The sequence below is a fragment of the Gouania willdenowi genome, chromosome 19 (genome assembly GCF_900634775.1).
Source record: "Gouania willdenowi chromosome 19, fGouWil2.1, whole genome shotgun sequence".
Lineage (NCBI taxonomy): Eukaryota > Metazoa > Chordata > Actinopteri > Blenniiformes > Gobiesocidae > Gouania > Gouania willdenowi.
In genome coordinates, this window is record NC_041062.1 from 13,083,527 (window position 1) to 13,099,338 (window position 15,812).

At 37.4% G+C, this 15,812-nt stretch overlaps 1 protein-coding gene across 3 annotated transcripts in view; it reads left to right on the forward strand.

The window, feature by feature from the left end:
- Positions 1–774: 774 nt before the first annotated feature.
- The window catches only part of LOC114481270 (rho-related GTP-binding protein RhoN-like), a 33,639-nt gene continuing 18,601 nt past the window's right edge, over positions 775–15,812 (forward strand). The window contains exons 1-3 of one of the 3 annotated variants that reach the window (XM_028475952.1): positions 775–791; positions 2,054–2,242; positions 4,543–4,630. In XM_028475952.1, the coding sequence (XP_028331753.1) occupies positions 2,138–2,242; positions 4,543–4,630 (193 nt within the window). In that variant the 5' untranslated portion in view covers positions 775–791; positions 2,054–2,137. Of the gene's footprint in view, positions 806–1,897; positions 2,243–4,542; positions 4,631–15,812 lie in introns of those variants that run through there. The other 2 variants (XM_028475951.1, XM_028475950.1) reach the window with 2 other exon arrangements.

Consider the following 15,812-nt stretch of genomic DNA (forward strand, 5'->3'; position numbering starts at 1 on the left):
TGGATTACATTAAATTAACCTTCTAGAATAAGAATATTCTATGATTTAATAAAATAAAATAGAAGATATTGGAAAAAATAAATCCAAAAAAAACAATATATATTATATCTGAGATTTTAGATGCAGTCCAATAAAATCCAATATTTGTTTTCTGGCTGATATTGGACCGATATCCAATATCAATATTTGGATCAGGACACCCCTAAAAAACAATTCATTCAAAACAACAGGAACATGAAGAAACATCAAGTCATGCAAATATACTAACTATCAAATAAATGTAAAAAATTTTAATAAAAAATAGATTAAAAATCTAACATAACAGATATTATTACCAATATAATTCTGTATTTCACACATAATGATAATATATGGTAAAATCTTAATATATGTATTTTATCTTTATGCAATAATCTAAACAGAATCTCAAATATCATTTGTGTACTGTTAACATCTATATGTTGATCTTATTATGGATATATAATTGTTATCATGATAGTTTTTTATAGTTATAAGTTTTTCCTTAACCTTTCTTTTATTTTTATTGTTATTTCTTTATTTGTGTTTGTGTCATGTAAAGTGGCTTTGAGTCCCCCAAAAAGCATCATATAAATTTTATGCATTATTATTACTTCTATTATTATTATTACTTATCATGTTATCAGTCATTTGTTCAAAGTCAAATGACACAGCTCACGTGTATTTTATTTTGTAAGTTTACACATTTCCGGTATTTTCTACTTCTTCTTTGCTGACTTGGTGCAGCTCCAGCTGTGTGTGTGTGTGCGTGTGTGTGTGTGTGTGTGTGTGTGCGTGTGTGTGTGTGTGTGTGTGTGTGTGTGTGTGGGAGAGGAAAAGCTGATGGATAAAGCCACAAAGGCTGGACACTGGAATCCTGTGAATGTTGAATCAACCTCCGCACATAGAGCTCAGCCAATGGGCAGAGAGTCCCACAGCCATGCCCCGCCCCCACATCTCAACTCAACCTCTGTAACATCTGGAGGAAGAGGATGATCTCACTTGGAGAAGATCTATCAAGTTTGATGTTTTCCTGCACAAAAAGTCTCGAAAAGTCACTAAATTAAAGTATTGTGTGTGTTTCTGGGTCATCTGGAGACCTTCACACTAGTTTTCCTTTGTGTTTAAATGAATGTTAAAGATGATTTTAGTTAAATGGGATACTTTAATTGATAGAATTACCATAAATCTAAAAACAAGAATATTTAAATTCCTTTCTATTCATTTTTCTTACGCGTGAAAGCAATAAATCATCATGGCTGTAAAGTTAAAACAAACTTTGCATAAAATTGCAAAGACAGATTTAACAACATCAAGCCATCCAATCCCACTATATTCAATTAAAACCCACAATACTTAGTTGTTCCTTTTTCTACCAGAAGATGGCGTTAAAACACTATTTTTAAACTCTTATACGTGCATGTAACAAATAACTTCTCTGTATTCAGCAAAAATTAAACAAATAAATAAATAAATCATCATTTCCAAGCATCATGAACTTCAAATAGTGTCCAACTATATTTAATCAGATGCTTTAGAATGAGGCTGTAAAAAATACTAGATAATACAAATTATATTGAAGTATTTCTATATGAAATTGTGTAAAAGTAAGAGAAAATCTGATTTTAAATCAGTATTTGATTTAATTCATCATGTCCACACATTTGCGGTTTATTAACATCAGCTTTTAAATTGTGGTTTTAAATGTCGTTTTTATTACTATGTCGGTATGCAAACAATAGCTTAGGTGCTCTAATGATTTTTTTTTTTTTTTTTTTAAAAAAAGGCAGGCTATCTCATGGCGCGTTGCATGCTTTTATTTGTTAAAAGTTTGAACCGGAAGTGCGTGCTAGTGACGTAGCTTGGACAGGTATCTCCAGCCTCAGCGCTGTGTCACACTCAGATGATGCGAAGTGCTGCTCGGAGCATGTGGTCTGTCATCACCTGTGTGTGTGGAGCTGAAGTTTGAGCCCGTTGTGTATTTATTAGTATTTATCATCCACTTCCTGTGGGAACAGAGCTGCAGCATCCAGAGGTGTGTGTGTGTGTGTGTGTGTGTGTGTGCGCTAAATGAGCAGCAGACAGCCGCACAGGAGCCTCCAGTGACTCACAGCGCACCATGGCGAGCAAGGCACTGCTGCGCTGTAAGATTGTGGTTGTCGGTGACGCGCAGTGTGGGAAAACGACGCTTCTTCACGTGTTTGCCAAAGATACGTATCCGGAGGTAAGAAACATTAATATTAAAAAAAAAAACTAATCAATTCTCTTCACTAGTTGAATAGCCTGTATTCCTACATTTATACTCATCGAACTCAAAAATTCATTCAAAACTACGTACTGCGTCTTTATTCGTGACATCATGTTGTTATCGATTTATAAACAATCGTGTTTGCTCTCATCAGCAGCGTTTTTCTTCTTCAAATAAAGACCCCCCCCCCCAAACAAAATATTTATCCATTCTATTTCACAACACTTTTGTATTTAAACCAGTGCAATGTGGTTCATTACACATTATATTGTGAAAGCGCGCACGTTGGATCGTGTTGTCGGTGCGTCTTTTGCGCATCCAGCGCCGCGCGCCTCGCGGTGCCGGAGACAGCAGCCCATGCGTAAACACTCACACACACACAATCAGTGCTGAATCACGGTCCTCTGCTGCTCTAAAGAGTTTCATTCGATTCACAACATGATGTGTGGGACCATGCAGTAATTCCTATACTAACGCTGTTAAACAGGGAGGAGCGTGATTGTTTATTTTAGCGATCATTAGTGTCATATTTTAAAACACAGGGTCATGAACCCCAAACTCCAAATTCATAAATGTTTGGATGAGAATGGAAAGCTTATTTTAGTTGAGTGTCCAAATCTGACTTATTTTAGAGGGAACTAGACCAGAACATTTATTTAAAAACAAACAAAAAATAAATAAAATAAATGCCATTATAGTAACAGTTTTGTGCTTAGCTCAAAGCATTCTGTTCATATATTTTGAATTGATATGAACTTAAGTGTTTTGCTTAATGATTACTTTTTTATCCTTTTATACACACACACACACACACACATATATATATATATAAATCAACTTCCTCGTTCCTTATATTAGTATCATTTACTGTAATAGACTCATTGTCGTATAATGTTTGTGGTTTCATCAATTGAGAGAGTAATGTTATGTATATATTACATTTTAGCTAAATAATGTAGAGTTATGCTATCAATACTTATCCCTCCATCCATCCAACAGTGCTAGTATTATTGCTTCTTAAGTCAATGCTTTTTTTGATATTACATTTTCACCCTGAAAATCTCACCAGTAATTCTGTAAAATATAAATAAATAAATAAATAACATTGTGGACATGAAATGTAAAGTAAAACATCTGAAGTGAGAAGTAAAAAAAAAAAGGACAATTGACATGTTCAGATTTAAAGGATTTGATATTCAGTCTCATTAAGTGTCACATAAACAGAGCTGTTATGTACCATCTTCTTAATTAATATAAAGTGACCCAGTGAGGTAGAAACAAGCTTTTTAAGACTACGTGTGTCAATAACTAATAAATATCAGTGATAGCATCTGATGTTTTGGTTTAAGAGATCAGTGTGATGAAACTTCCGAAACGGTGAGTTTTTCGGGGGTTTTGCATGCCAAGACAATTTTGTCATTGTTTTTGAGCGTGAATTTAGGGCCGATTGAATGATTGTGGTTAGGGGTTAGACTGGGGTTTGGTAGGGTGTAGGGGTCCAGTTCTTACATATGTCTTAGGGTTAGGGAGAGGTGTAAATCTCTCAAATTCTAGGCAAATTGGTCATTCGGACCCACAGATGGGAAGGTGACTGACCCTCTAAAACTTACCCAGGAGCGGTGCATCTTTCCTGTGGAGAGTTTGGCGGAGGACCTCCTGGTTCTCCAGAGGTCCAACACCAGGTGCCGCACTGTTTTTACCCAGGACTAGTTTACCATTCCTTTGGTACAGTTTGGTGAAGGTCCCCCTGGATCTCTGGAGGTCCAGCCCTGGGTGCAACACTGTGCTTACCCAGGATTGGTGCACCATTCCTTGTGTAGAGTTTGGTGAAGGTCTCCCTGGATCTCTGGAGGTCCAACCCGTGTGTCCCACTGACCTTACCCAGGATCGGTGCACCTTTCTTGGGTGGAGTTAGGTAGAGAAAAAAATAGTTCCTAGCAGCACAACAAATATGACGAAATGGTGTTGGCATGCACGGAACAGTAGATTCATTCATTTACGTCACAGTTTCACTATCCCCCGGGAGATTGGGATGAATAATGTCTACACCTGTTTTATTTAAAGCCAAATTAAAGTTGTCCTACATTTCTGAATTTGGAAACATCTCAAAGTACTGAAATATCGCTCTTACTGCCTCCACTTTACACTATTCATTACCACACAATCCAATGAAACAATGAGGAACCTCCTTGAATAACAATAATCTCATAACATTACCTTATGTGTGTAACAATGCTCTGAGACGTCTAATATTATCCACCTGTATATGCTTTCAGAATTATGTTCCCACTGTGTTTGAGAACTACACAGCCAGCTTTGAGATCGAGAAGCAAAGGATTGAGCTCAACATGTGGGACACTTCAGGTAAGGTGGCCCCCCCGCTGCTTGTTGTTCAGCATTTCAGTCTGAAAAAGGCTCACGCGTCATCAAAACATGACAGAGATGTTCTTAAAGATCATCAGGTGGCTGATTCCATGGAGCCTGTGGTGACTTCACAGAATCATGAGCGTGTTAGCATCACCTGCTCAGAACAGAATTAGCTTTTCTTTCCTGTTTCAAACTCATTTTCATTCATTTAAACTGTGTAACGTTAACATGGTTCCAGTCTTGTACTTTTTGTGTTAATCTGACATTTGTGACAGCAGTTCAGCAGGTATTTCACCTTATAAACAACATGAACCACCAGCTGTTGCCGTAGAAACGATCCAGGAATATAGGGTAGAAGAAAGGGATTAACCCTTTGTTCTGCCGCTCTTATGACACACAAACCCTTTAATATCTCAGCATGGATCAAAGTCACATTTTTACAATACGGCAAAAAGGGGAGAAATTTATCTAATTGATGATTTCATTAATAACACAGAATAGATTAATAAAATCATAAAACTAAAAAACTGTATGATAAGATATAACTTTAAGAATATGAATGGTCAAAAGATTCACAGTGAGTGTGTTTAACAAAACTGATCTTTCGGTGATTTTTGAATGTGGAGAGAAGTAATGTTGACCTATTAGTTTAGTTTATCTTAAAAAAATAAAAATGAACATTTCTCCATAGCAGTGTTTCTCAAATGGGGGTACGTGTACCCCTAGGGGTACACGATGGCATTACAGGGGGTACTTCAAAGAGAGAGAAAGTGGAAAATTAACAAACAAAATCATGAAAAAGATGGGCTTTATAATGTTTATTTTTAAAAGTTTAAGTTTAAAATTATATTCATAATAATGATGATGGAAATTATCTTAATTAGAACATGAACTGAAAATACAAGGGTCAGTCTTATTGGCTGGAAATTATAAAAACTATAGACATAAATCAATTTTGGAGGCACTTAATACTGTTTCATTCCACTTATTTACAATGGGATTCTTTAAAATGTGTTATCACTCATTCATTCCATTATTTTGCTTTATTTTTGTTTTGTTTTTTATAGAATTCTGAGCAAAATATTGTAGTCGGACAAAGGCGGGACTTGGATTCAGAAATAAGAGAAAGGGGTAAAGCTTGAGAATTACAGGTCTATAGCAAAGGCTGCAACTGTTGTGGAATTTAAATGTTACCAATTTTAGTGAAATAAAGTAAAAATAAAGAAGACTAATCTAACACGGCTCAAATATTTAACAAGCTTCCGCTTTAGCCAAATTACGTTCAAGCCGTGCATTTTAGGACCCTTTAGGCCAGGTCCCATTTAGTTTCCACTTACATAACACTCAAAAACTTGTTCCCACACAGCAGGGGAATTACTGAGCTGCGTTCCTCAAACCTGCACCCATGTAGGCACACGCAAACCAGCCAAACAAGATGGAGATTAAGAAGTGGAGCAGCCGAGGCTGGTGCTGTCTGTCATTTAGAGAAGGGGGCGAGGCCACCCAGCTGAGTTTAAACACCACCACCCACTGAAATGACTGGCTGCTTCACACACACACGTTTCTGTCACTGGGGCGTTTAGAAGGGTTAACACTGGAGCTGAAGACTTAAACAGTGATTACTCACCGTTTCTAAGAATGTAATTGATGCGCTCTGAACAAAGTGTGTGCCATTAAAGGCTTCATCAGTTCAAAGAAACACTCATGTTTCTCATCCTTAACTTTTTACTTTACTAGAACCATTGTTAATTGTTCATGACATCGACCTATGAAGTGGCTACATCGCGCTAAGTAAATGCTTGAGAGCTTTGTGACATAAAGCATTTCAATAACATTCAAATTAGGGATGTCCCGATACATACTTTTTCATTTCCGATGTGATACCGATATTGCAGCCTTGCGTATCGACCAATGCCAATATTGATCCGATATCAGCATGGATCATACATAATTTAATTGCATTTTTTTAGTGTGGAATGTTAGAAAAGACTTGATCAAGTGATGTCACTCAAACAGAGAACAATAGTCAGTAACAGTAGGGATGAGAAAAACTGACCCATTTATTATTAACCAATTGGTTACATACATTTTAACCTTCAACATAATATCTACAGTATTCTATAATTGAATAAAATAAATCAAAAAAGAAAAAAATATCAGAAAATCTGGAAATTTCTATCCGATATTCGTTTTCAGGCTACAATCAGACCGATATCTGACATTGATATTGGATCGGGATACCCCTAATTAAAATGCTTTATTAAATATTTCAATTCATTTTCCATTTGCTAAAGATGTTAAGGAGAAAATTCCAACTAAAGAGACAGAAACTCAGTCTGCCACGGTGTGAGCATAAGGCTAACAATAGCAAATAAAAGCTAACAACAACAACCACTTCTTTATTATTAGCTTCTACCAATTTTTACACAAATATAGAGCACAACTTTTGGTGAAATTTTTTTCAAAAGTGTTCGATAGATACGTAAAAACACTACTATCACACATTAAATGGTATATTATGCCCAACTGAGATATTTATCAAGGACTCCTGCTGCTAATGGATAGCATCCTGTGGGCACAAAGTTGCATAATAAGACAGCGTTGCTCATTGTTTGTGTCTGCGTTAGATAATGCATGAGAATTTGACGTTTTTTGTTGTTTTAGCTTCTTAGAAACGCCTGAAAATGCAGCAGAGGAGTGATGGATGGTGGTTATGACAGCTGATCTGTCCTAGGGCTGGGTTATCTTATCGCAGCTGAAGGCATGTGTTGTCAGATATTCTAGATTTTTCTTTTTTTTTGAACTGATGCAGATAAACATCTGTTTAATACACATTGTATTAATACCTTCTTTTCTTTACTAACAGCTGAGCATGGGAGCTAACATATTGTGCACGAGTGCCTCCAATTCCTTTGAGTTTTAAAACTTTTACAGTTGTTTTTTATCACAGTTTTGTTTGATTTGTACATATTATACTTTTGCTAATGTGTGTGTGTTGCAGGATATGTGCAGAAATGCAGAAAAGAGAATCTGACAAGTTTTTTTTTTTTCCCTTTACGCTAGAAGTTTTGTTGCGGTTGCATGCCAGCGTTATTTGTTCGTGCACTGGGAAGATGAGCACTGCAGTCTCACTGAGAAAGTATTATATGAACGTCATGTGTCATTTTAGGGTTAGATTTTAGACAATGAATGTTTGTTTTTAAATAGAAAAATGGATTTGTTCAGTCACGTGTCGTCAATAGGTGCTTATCCTGATTAGAGTCAACATGGTCTTGATGGGAAGAAAACATAGACAATAGGGGATTCGGATATCGGTCCGATATCAGCCAGAAAGCGAATATCGAATTTTATCGGACTGCATCTAAACTCTCCGATATAATATGTATTGTTTTTTTGGATTTATTTTTCCAATTTTGTTTTTTAATTTCCTTTATTCAATCATAGAATAGTCATATTCTAAAAGTTTATTTATATGTAATCCATTGGTTTAGTTTTAATAATCAAACCTTTTCTAACATTCCACACGACAAAATAAGTAATAAAAGTATGCATGATTCGTGCTGTTTACGTATCAGATCGATATCGGTCAATACGCAAAGGCTCCTGAAAAAGTTTTTCTAGCACCATTGGTTTGTGGTCAGGTTAAATTAATACAAATAATGCCGTTTGATCGAAGTCCCTTTGAAGATAATTGTGCTGGAGTTCAGATTACACTGAGCAGGTTGACTGTTGTGTTTTCTCACAGTTGGGAGCGAGCGTTAGGCCAGGAGCCAGGATCAGCCTCTGAGCTGCCTGTTAAGCAAAGAGGAACAGCAGATTCCATTAATCAGGAACTCATTGTGTGACCAAACACTTGCCCTCTGTCTCTATTATTCTTCATGTCACGGCTCCACCCACTGCCTGCCCCCAAACTATTCTATTTAAAGGATTCATCTCCATATATTAGCAGCCAAGACAAACACCTGGAAAACCTGTAGCCAATAAGGTTATTTATAATTTATACTTTAATGTTAAAATTTGTTGAAAGTTTAAACATGCATCTAAAGGGAGTCGTTGAATAGATTCTATTAAAGTAAAATATTTCATTATTTCGTCGCAAGTAATACCTTAATTCATTGTGATGGGATTCGGGCTGGGCGATTTGAAACTCGATTCGATTTTCGATATATTTTTTTTTTCAGATATATTGTCAAAAGTGCAACTTTATTGCTGTGATTGTCCTCAAGAGTTAAAATGCATAGAACAATCTCAAAATAAAAAGTAAATGAGGCTCTATCATTCAACTATTTCAAGCTTTAACCCAGGTTTAAGCAAAAGTGCAACAGCGCCTTCACAGTAGCTTCAATTTTCTAAATAAGAAATCAGATAACTACAGATTTTATGACATATAACATTACAATTAAAAATATAATAAACTCTTCCCTTAGCATCTCAGCATAGTGCGAATAAAAAATTAAACATGCCTGTGGCACACATATAGCCTACTCAAAGGGTAAACACATGTAAACACAGAGGGGGCGAGCTCACATCGCGGACGGAATGCAAAAAAGTCCGAAAAAACAGTGGTGGGAAAAAAATGTAAATAATTAAAAAAAAATAAAATATATATATATATATTAATTTTTTTTTTAAACTCCAATTTGCAAAATATAAATTGTTTTTATCTTCAAATTCGATAAATCGATTTTTTTGCCCAGCCCTAGCTGGGATTATCTAAAAAATAAAAGTTTACTTGTCATCCTTCTCATCTTAGCTGACCTAATGATCCAACCTTTAGAGATTTTAATCAACCGTGAGAGTTAAAATAATGTCTCCAAAGAGAAAATTGGCTCAAACTGCAACACCTCCTTCAATGACACTGCGATTGTTCCTCCTAGACAATTGATTATTTTCTTCGATAGTTAATATCCGGCCTCGAATGCGGTTTCTTCTTTCCTTTCTTAAATTTCATCATTACTTCTAACATCCCCTCAGGCTGCCAGCTGCTCACACAATTCTTTCTCTGGTTCTAAAAAGTCAAGGTCAGGAGTCGTGCTGTATTTGGGCATTGCCCCCTCAGCAGTCCTGGCTTTCATTAGCTTACATTGCATTTTCTTTGTAAACCCTTCTATTCGTTCCTTCCGTTCAATTCTCACTCCATGTCCTTAGTACGTCCCAAACAGTTCAGATTTCATGTACAAATCAATGAAATATGTCCTTACAAGTCCTGTGGAAAATAATAATGGTATTCACACCATGGTCTTCAGACAACAACCACAGAATAAGGATTATTTATGATTTGACTGTGTGTGACTGGTTCTGTCAGTTCCCCTAGTGTAGTTTCAATCTAATCGCTCTCCTAGGCTGTGTGTTAAATTCAGAGCAGTTTTGATTTGAGCCTAAAGGAATTCAGTGCTCACAACCATCTGTGCAAGTCAATTATATGCCAATTCTCCAGTGAAATGCTGTGAAAAGGTCATAAATTAGATGAAAATGTTGGCTCGAGCTGTGACCTTTTCGTTCCCGGTTAATCGTCTGGTTCTGATTATAAATATGCCCTTAAATCCTTATTTTAAAAGCTGAAATCCAAAGTAAATATCAATCATGTTTGAGATTAAAGTGTGCAATTAAATCAAATTGTAGACCATTTCAACATCGAGTGCATATGTCAAATCTGTCAAGATGAAAAGGTTTTTTAAGCTTGAAAAAAAAAAAAAAAAAAAAGAAGGAAAGGCTTGTGGCATATTTACTGTCTCAGTAAATAATACAGTAAAAATTGTGACGAAGTGATATCGTGAAAGAAAATTTGTATTACCTTTGGTATTTCCTGGTGCTTCTAGATTTAGTCAAAGAAAACTTATAAATGAATGAAGGAATAAGAAAGGAAAGTTTCCCAACTTGCCCCATGTCTTAAATATTGCCAATATTGGTTTTCATCAACGCAGTCTCACTCCCAACTCGTCACATATCGACGTTACGCTTTGTGACTCTAAGGGTCTGTAAGCTTTTTTTCACCGCAACTTTTCAAAAATAAGACTTCTAACCCTAAACCTAACCTAACCGTAACCTGAACCTAACCCTAACCATAAATTATGCGTAAATTGTTGAATTGTTTCCACGGGTTGACCCCTAGCGTCACATATTATTATATGATATTTTTGTCCTCCACTATCCAAAAAAAAAAACTACTAAAACTGGTGATTTTAAACTTTTTAGCAGAGCAACAATTAGTTCATTTATACTGAGTTCTAAATGGAAACTAATGCCAGTTTAATGTCAGCCCCAGGAATAAGTTACCAACGTTCTGCAAACAAGATAATTTATTCTAAATTCATCCAAGCACATGAAAAATGTCTAATATGTGGATTACTTTTGAAGTATGTATTCATATCCCAACTGTGGTCATGGGTAAGGATTCTATGTTCCCTACACTTTGTTTTCCACTGATCTAAATAAATACTCTTCGGTATGTCTTTCTGTTAAAGTGAAATTAAGCCTGTGGGATGTTTTAGCCTCGCATACTTAAACCTTTATAAGGCTTTACAGGTGAGCATGAGAAAATATGTGCGAGGAGGCTTTAATAACACAACAGTCACACCTTGAAATGAAGCGCAGTGAACACATACTGTTGCCTTGAACTCCGGTTTTTCGCCGAGTGAAACTATGAAACCTGAATTTTCAGTCGGTCTTGCCCACATATTCACACGGATGTTTGCTTGAACACATGCTGTACTCCAGGTGCAGATCATTCTCGCTGCGTTGCCCTCCCAGTGCCCTCTTAAATAGCTGTGTTCCAGGTTAGAAAAGTCTTCGGCAGAGGTTTTCTTTACAATCCATCATTCATTCATGAGCAGCTTTTTATGAACCCCCCCCCCCCCCTCCAACCCCCGACTCGCTCCTTTAAAGCTGCACTGCCCAGATGTGCACTGAGAGAGCATCAGTGAGAGTGAGCGGCACTGGGATCATGACAAAAAGGAATAGTTAAAGTAGCCGAAAGAGTGTTTCAGAGCCTTCCTGGATTGCAGCAAAGTGGTCCCAGTTTGTTTTGCTTAACACATGCAGGGGTGCATATGTTTGAGAGAGCAAGCGCACCAAGAGATTACACAAGTATACAGACAGTGATCGGGCAGATGGAGAGATGCGGATGCAGAGTGGAGTGCTCAGCTGTGAGTGCTCAAAGTCGCTGAGTGAGGATTAAAGTGAGGTTTTTCCACAGTGTGGTGGTAATGTGCTTCAGTCAACATGGGCTGAATCTCTTCTGCTCACGAATCCATTTAGAAGACCAAGGGTACATTGAAAATCAATGGCCTGGATGTGTCCCCATTCCTGCTCCCAGGAGACACCCTGTCTGCCTCACTGGTGTAACCGAGAACTGAGCTGTCTGTCTGAACACACACACACACACACACACACACACGAGCATCGAGTTTTAGACGACTGACAAGTGTTGAAACTATATCAAAGACATTAGAATTGTTTCCATTACGAAGGGTGTGGTTAACTTACCTGAATGAGTAATAACAAGAATAACATGTCATACGGAGATCTCAGTGATACCTGAAAGAAAACATTAAAGAAAAAGTGCTTTGGGAATTGTTAGTATCTTTGTATTTGTTAGTCCTCGCTGCAACACGCTAACACGAGCAGAGTGCTACTATTGATTAGCTTTCTTTTTCATTTAGTGCTTTTGTTTTTTTTTGCATGGGATACTGTGCCAGTGTGTGAGTTTCATTTGTTTTGGCACAATTATGATGACTGACGATAATCACTGAGTCGGTAAATATCATCACAAAGTATCACACTAACTCATACTTAAGCTATCGACTCATTTCAACACACTTCATATCTTTTTTATACTTCTTGATTATAAGGGAATTTAATACATCAATCAATACATCTTTGTCTTTGTTTTAACTTCTTTCCAGTGCAAATTTGGCCCTTGAGAACATTTTTTTTTTTTTTATTTGTCCCCATCTGAATGACTGTTTGAATTCAAAACTATTGAACATCATAAATACTGATATTGCGGTAACACTTTACTTAAAGTTTTATACATTAAGCTGACATTACACTGTCATTATTATGAAATGACGCCTGTTGTTAGCATGAATAAAGCGTCAGGAAGGCTGTCATTAAGTGTCGTTGGTTACCCTAACCCCTAACCCCTAACTCTAACCTTAACCGTAACACTAACCTTAACCGTAACACTAACCTTAACCGTAACACTAACCCTACCTAACCCAAAAATGCCAACATAGCTTCAACGGTGTCAGAATTTAGCAAAAGACACTTGATGACACCTTTTTCCCACTAATGACAACGTAATGTCAGCTTAATGTATAAAACGTCAAGTAAAGTGTTACCCATATTGATGTAGGCTATCATATTAATTAGTGATATAATCGGACGATTTTTGCGTTTTTTTCGGCCGATTCGGGCTGCTGCGTTTGCCAATACGCATTATTTAACGAGGGCAGAAATATTTTTTACTTGTTCTTGTTCTACAGCACCTGTTTTTATAATTTGTTAAATACTTTTCAGTTGTTGTCATTCTACCTCACCTTTGTTCATTTCAATAAATGTTCCTTTTTAAAAAAATTGAGACTCGTACCGTTTGTTATTATCATTGTTTAATTTTTATTATGTAAATCGAGGGAGCAAAAGTAGCGTCGACTCCAAATATCGGCTCAGTATTGTAATGTATTCTAACATAAATCGTTGCACTAAACATTCTAGAAAAACACACCATTTGATGTCACTTTATCTGGGTTAAGGAAACTGCTTAACAAACTACAGTGATTGCTGAATAATCAAAATACAAAGAAATGTATTTATTTTTTTATTTTATTGCAATAATGTTTGAATCCCAAATGAGGTCCAACCTTGGTAACTGAACTTTAGAGGACTAAATGCATGAGGCTGATAAATAACCGCGTGACGCCAGCACATAAACGTGGTGGTCAGATTGTCGCACAATGACAACAGCTCCCCTGGTAACCATCACATTTATAGTAAATGGCTCAGTTGTCACATTAAGCGAGTGAATAAAAGTGAGTACTGTGTTTAGAGACAAAAACACACAAAAGGGCCACTCAACAGGTCCATTCATCCACTTAAGGCTCTCTATACTTCTTATCTATAATGTAGGACATAAAGCTTTGACCACACTCTACACTGCAGCCATTACTCTTAGAGCAGCACGTGGTGGGAGGAGGTGACCTTGTTTCATCACTCAGCCCTGTAGCACCATTACAACTACAGAAATGTACCAGCAAGAAACCACACTGTTTCTAGCCAGGTTTCTCTGGTCTTCTGTATTTAAAAATGGCAAATAAATGAATGTTTTTTATTCACAGTGCAATGTCCTAGAATATAAGTAGAAAAATGTGTTATAATACACATATAAAAGAGGAATAGAAAACAACAGGATAACAGTATCGGTGACTAGAGTCTTATTAAGTGCTAAAGAACTGTAATGGAAAACTTTAACTGCAGTTGAATGTATCGTAAAGGTCTTTGTTCAGCAACTATGATACACAGCTCCTACTGGTGTTGGATTTCAAATTATAATAGAAAAATGGCCATTTTTTTTCTTTTTTTTCCCAAAGTGTCCAATCAAATCCAACAATTTAACATCACTGCCTTTACATATTAATCCTGCCTACTTCCTTGAGTGCAGAATTGCTACAATGTAGTGTTTTAGGCCCTGTTTACACAATAACGCTCACGGGTGACAACCGCAAAATATTTACCCAGACGTCCGTATCGTTTAGACGGCGCCGACGTTTTTCATGAGGGAAAAACGCAAGAATCCCATTCCAAAGTGGGAAATCTGGTGACAATCCGCTGTCTCGCCACCGTCGCAAACAGATGACATCACAAGCACGCGCCAGTGGAGGTAAACAAAACGCCAAAATGACAACCGAGCTCCAACTAGCCGTCTGTCCACACAAAATTGCCGCTCGTCCGTTTCGCTGTGTTCGCCATGTTACATTTCGCCCTGGGATTGACAGGAAGTAGAGAAGAAGAAAGGTTCTACGTCGCCACCTAGCCACCCGGCGTGCACATTACATGGATGAATGAGGGCGTTTCACACACTTTAGCGTTGTCGTGTGCATGCGGAATTCCACCCCATCACGCTCGTGTAAACGTGGAATTAAAAGTGAAAACAGCACGCCACTTTCGCGTATGGTTTGAGAGCGTCTCCATGGCCTCAGATGTCTTTCCTCTTATTGGCTGTGAGGCAATCCAACTCCAAGGGAGCCAAAGAGTCATGGAAGAGAGTCCGTTTCCACACACACACACTAAAACGCATTTACTGTATATGAGAGAAGCATAAACTCCCTTTAGGTTTAAACCAAGAATCATAGTTACAAAAAGTAACATAAGGCTGCGCCAAAGATGAGAGCATATCAAAATCACAGGGAGGTTTGTGAAGAGGAGATGCCCAGATGCTAGTTTGTTTGGAATCATTAATTTTGAGGACTCCTGCAGGATTAGTGCTGAATTCAGTGAAAGCTGTGCTCACAGCCAGCGTTCCCCTTCCGTGCATTCCCAGTGAGGATCATTACGTCACCAAAGAGTTCAGGAGAATCTGAGACAAGCAGGTGCTGACAATGAAGACTAAAGTCGGATTCGATGTCAGAAGAAACTTGGACTCAAAGGATCCTAAGCTGAAATAACAACCCCCAGCTGTGACAGTGGGTTCAGATAAACTACCGCCTATTAACACCTAAATAAGGGTGAGACTCACTACAACCACTGGTGCCACGTCGCTTTGATCATCAGGCTTTTCACGTTTTGACGCAGAGACGCATGGAAGCAAGAATGTTGTTCTTCATTTTTCTTCAGATCTTCAATGCAACCTTAATTAGATCAGGCATCACTGCTAAAAAGGACTTTGTTAATCAAAGTTCAACCTCTAAAGCTAATTAAAATGACAGGATCACCAAAGAAATTAGCATACCTGTAGATATGTTTGCGAAATGGATCGAGATAAACACAACAATGTCATATGAGACTAGGCCTAGTTTAAATAATTGGTTTGTTCTGACGTGGAGCTTGCATTTGTTTCCTCCCACCACTAAAAAAAGGCAGTGGCTATCCGTACGGTTGCCGTATCAATATACCGACATTCTATCCGTACGCAGCGCCCTTATTTGGCCAGTTTAGGTCACGTGACTAAGACTAAACCTTACCC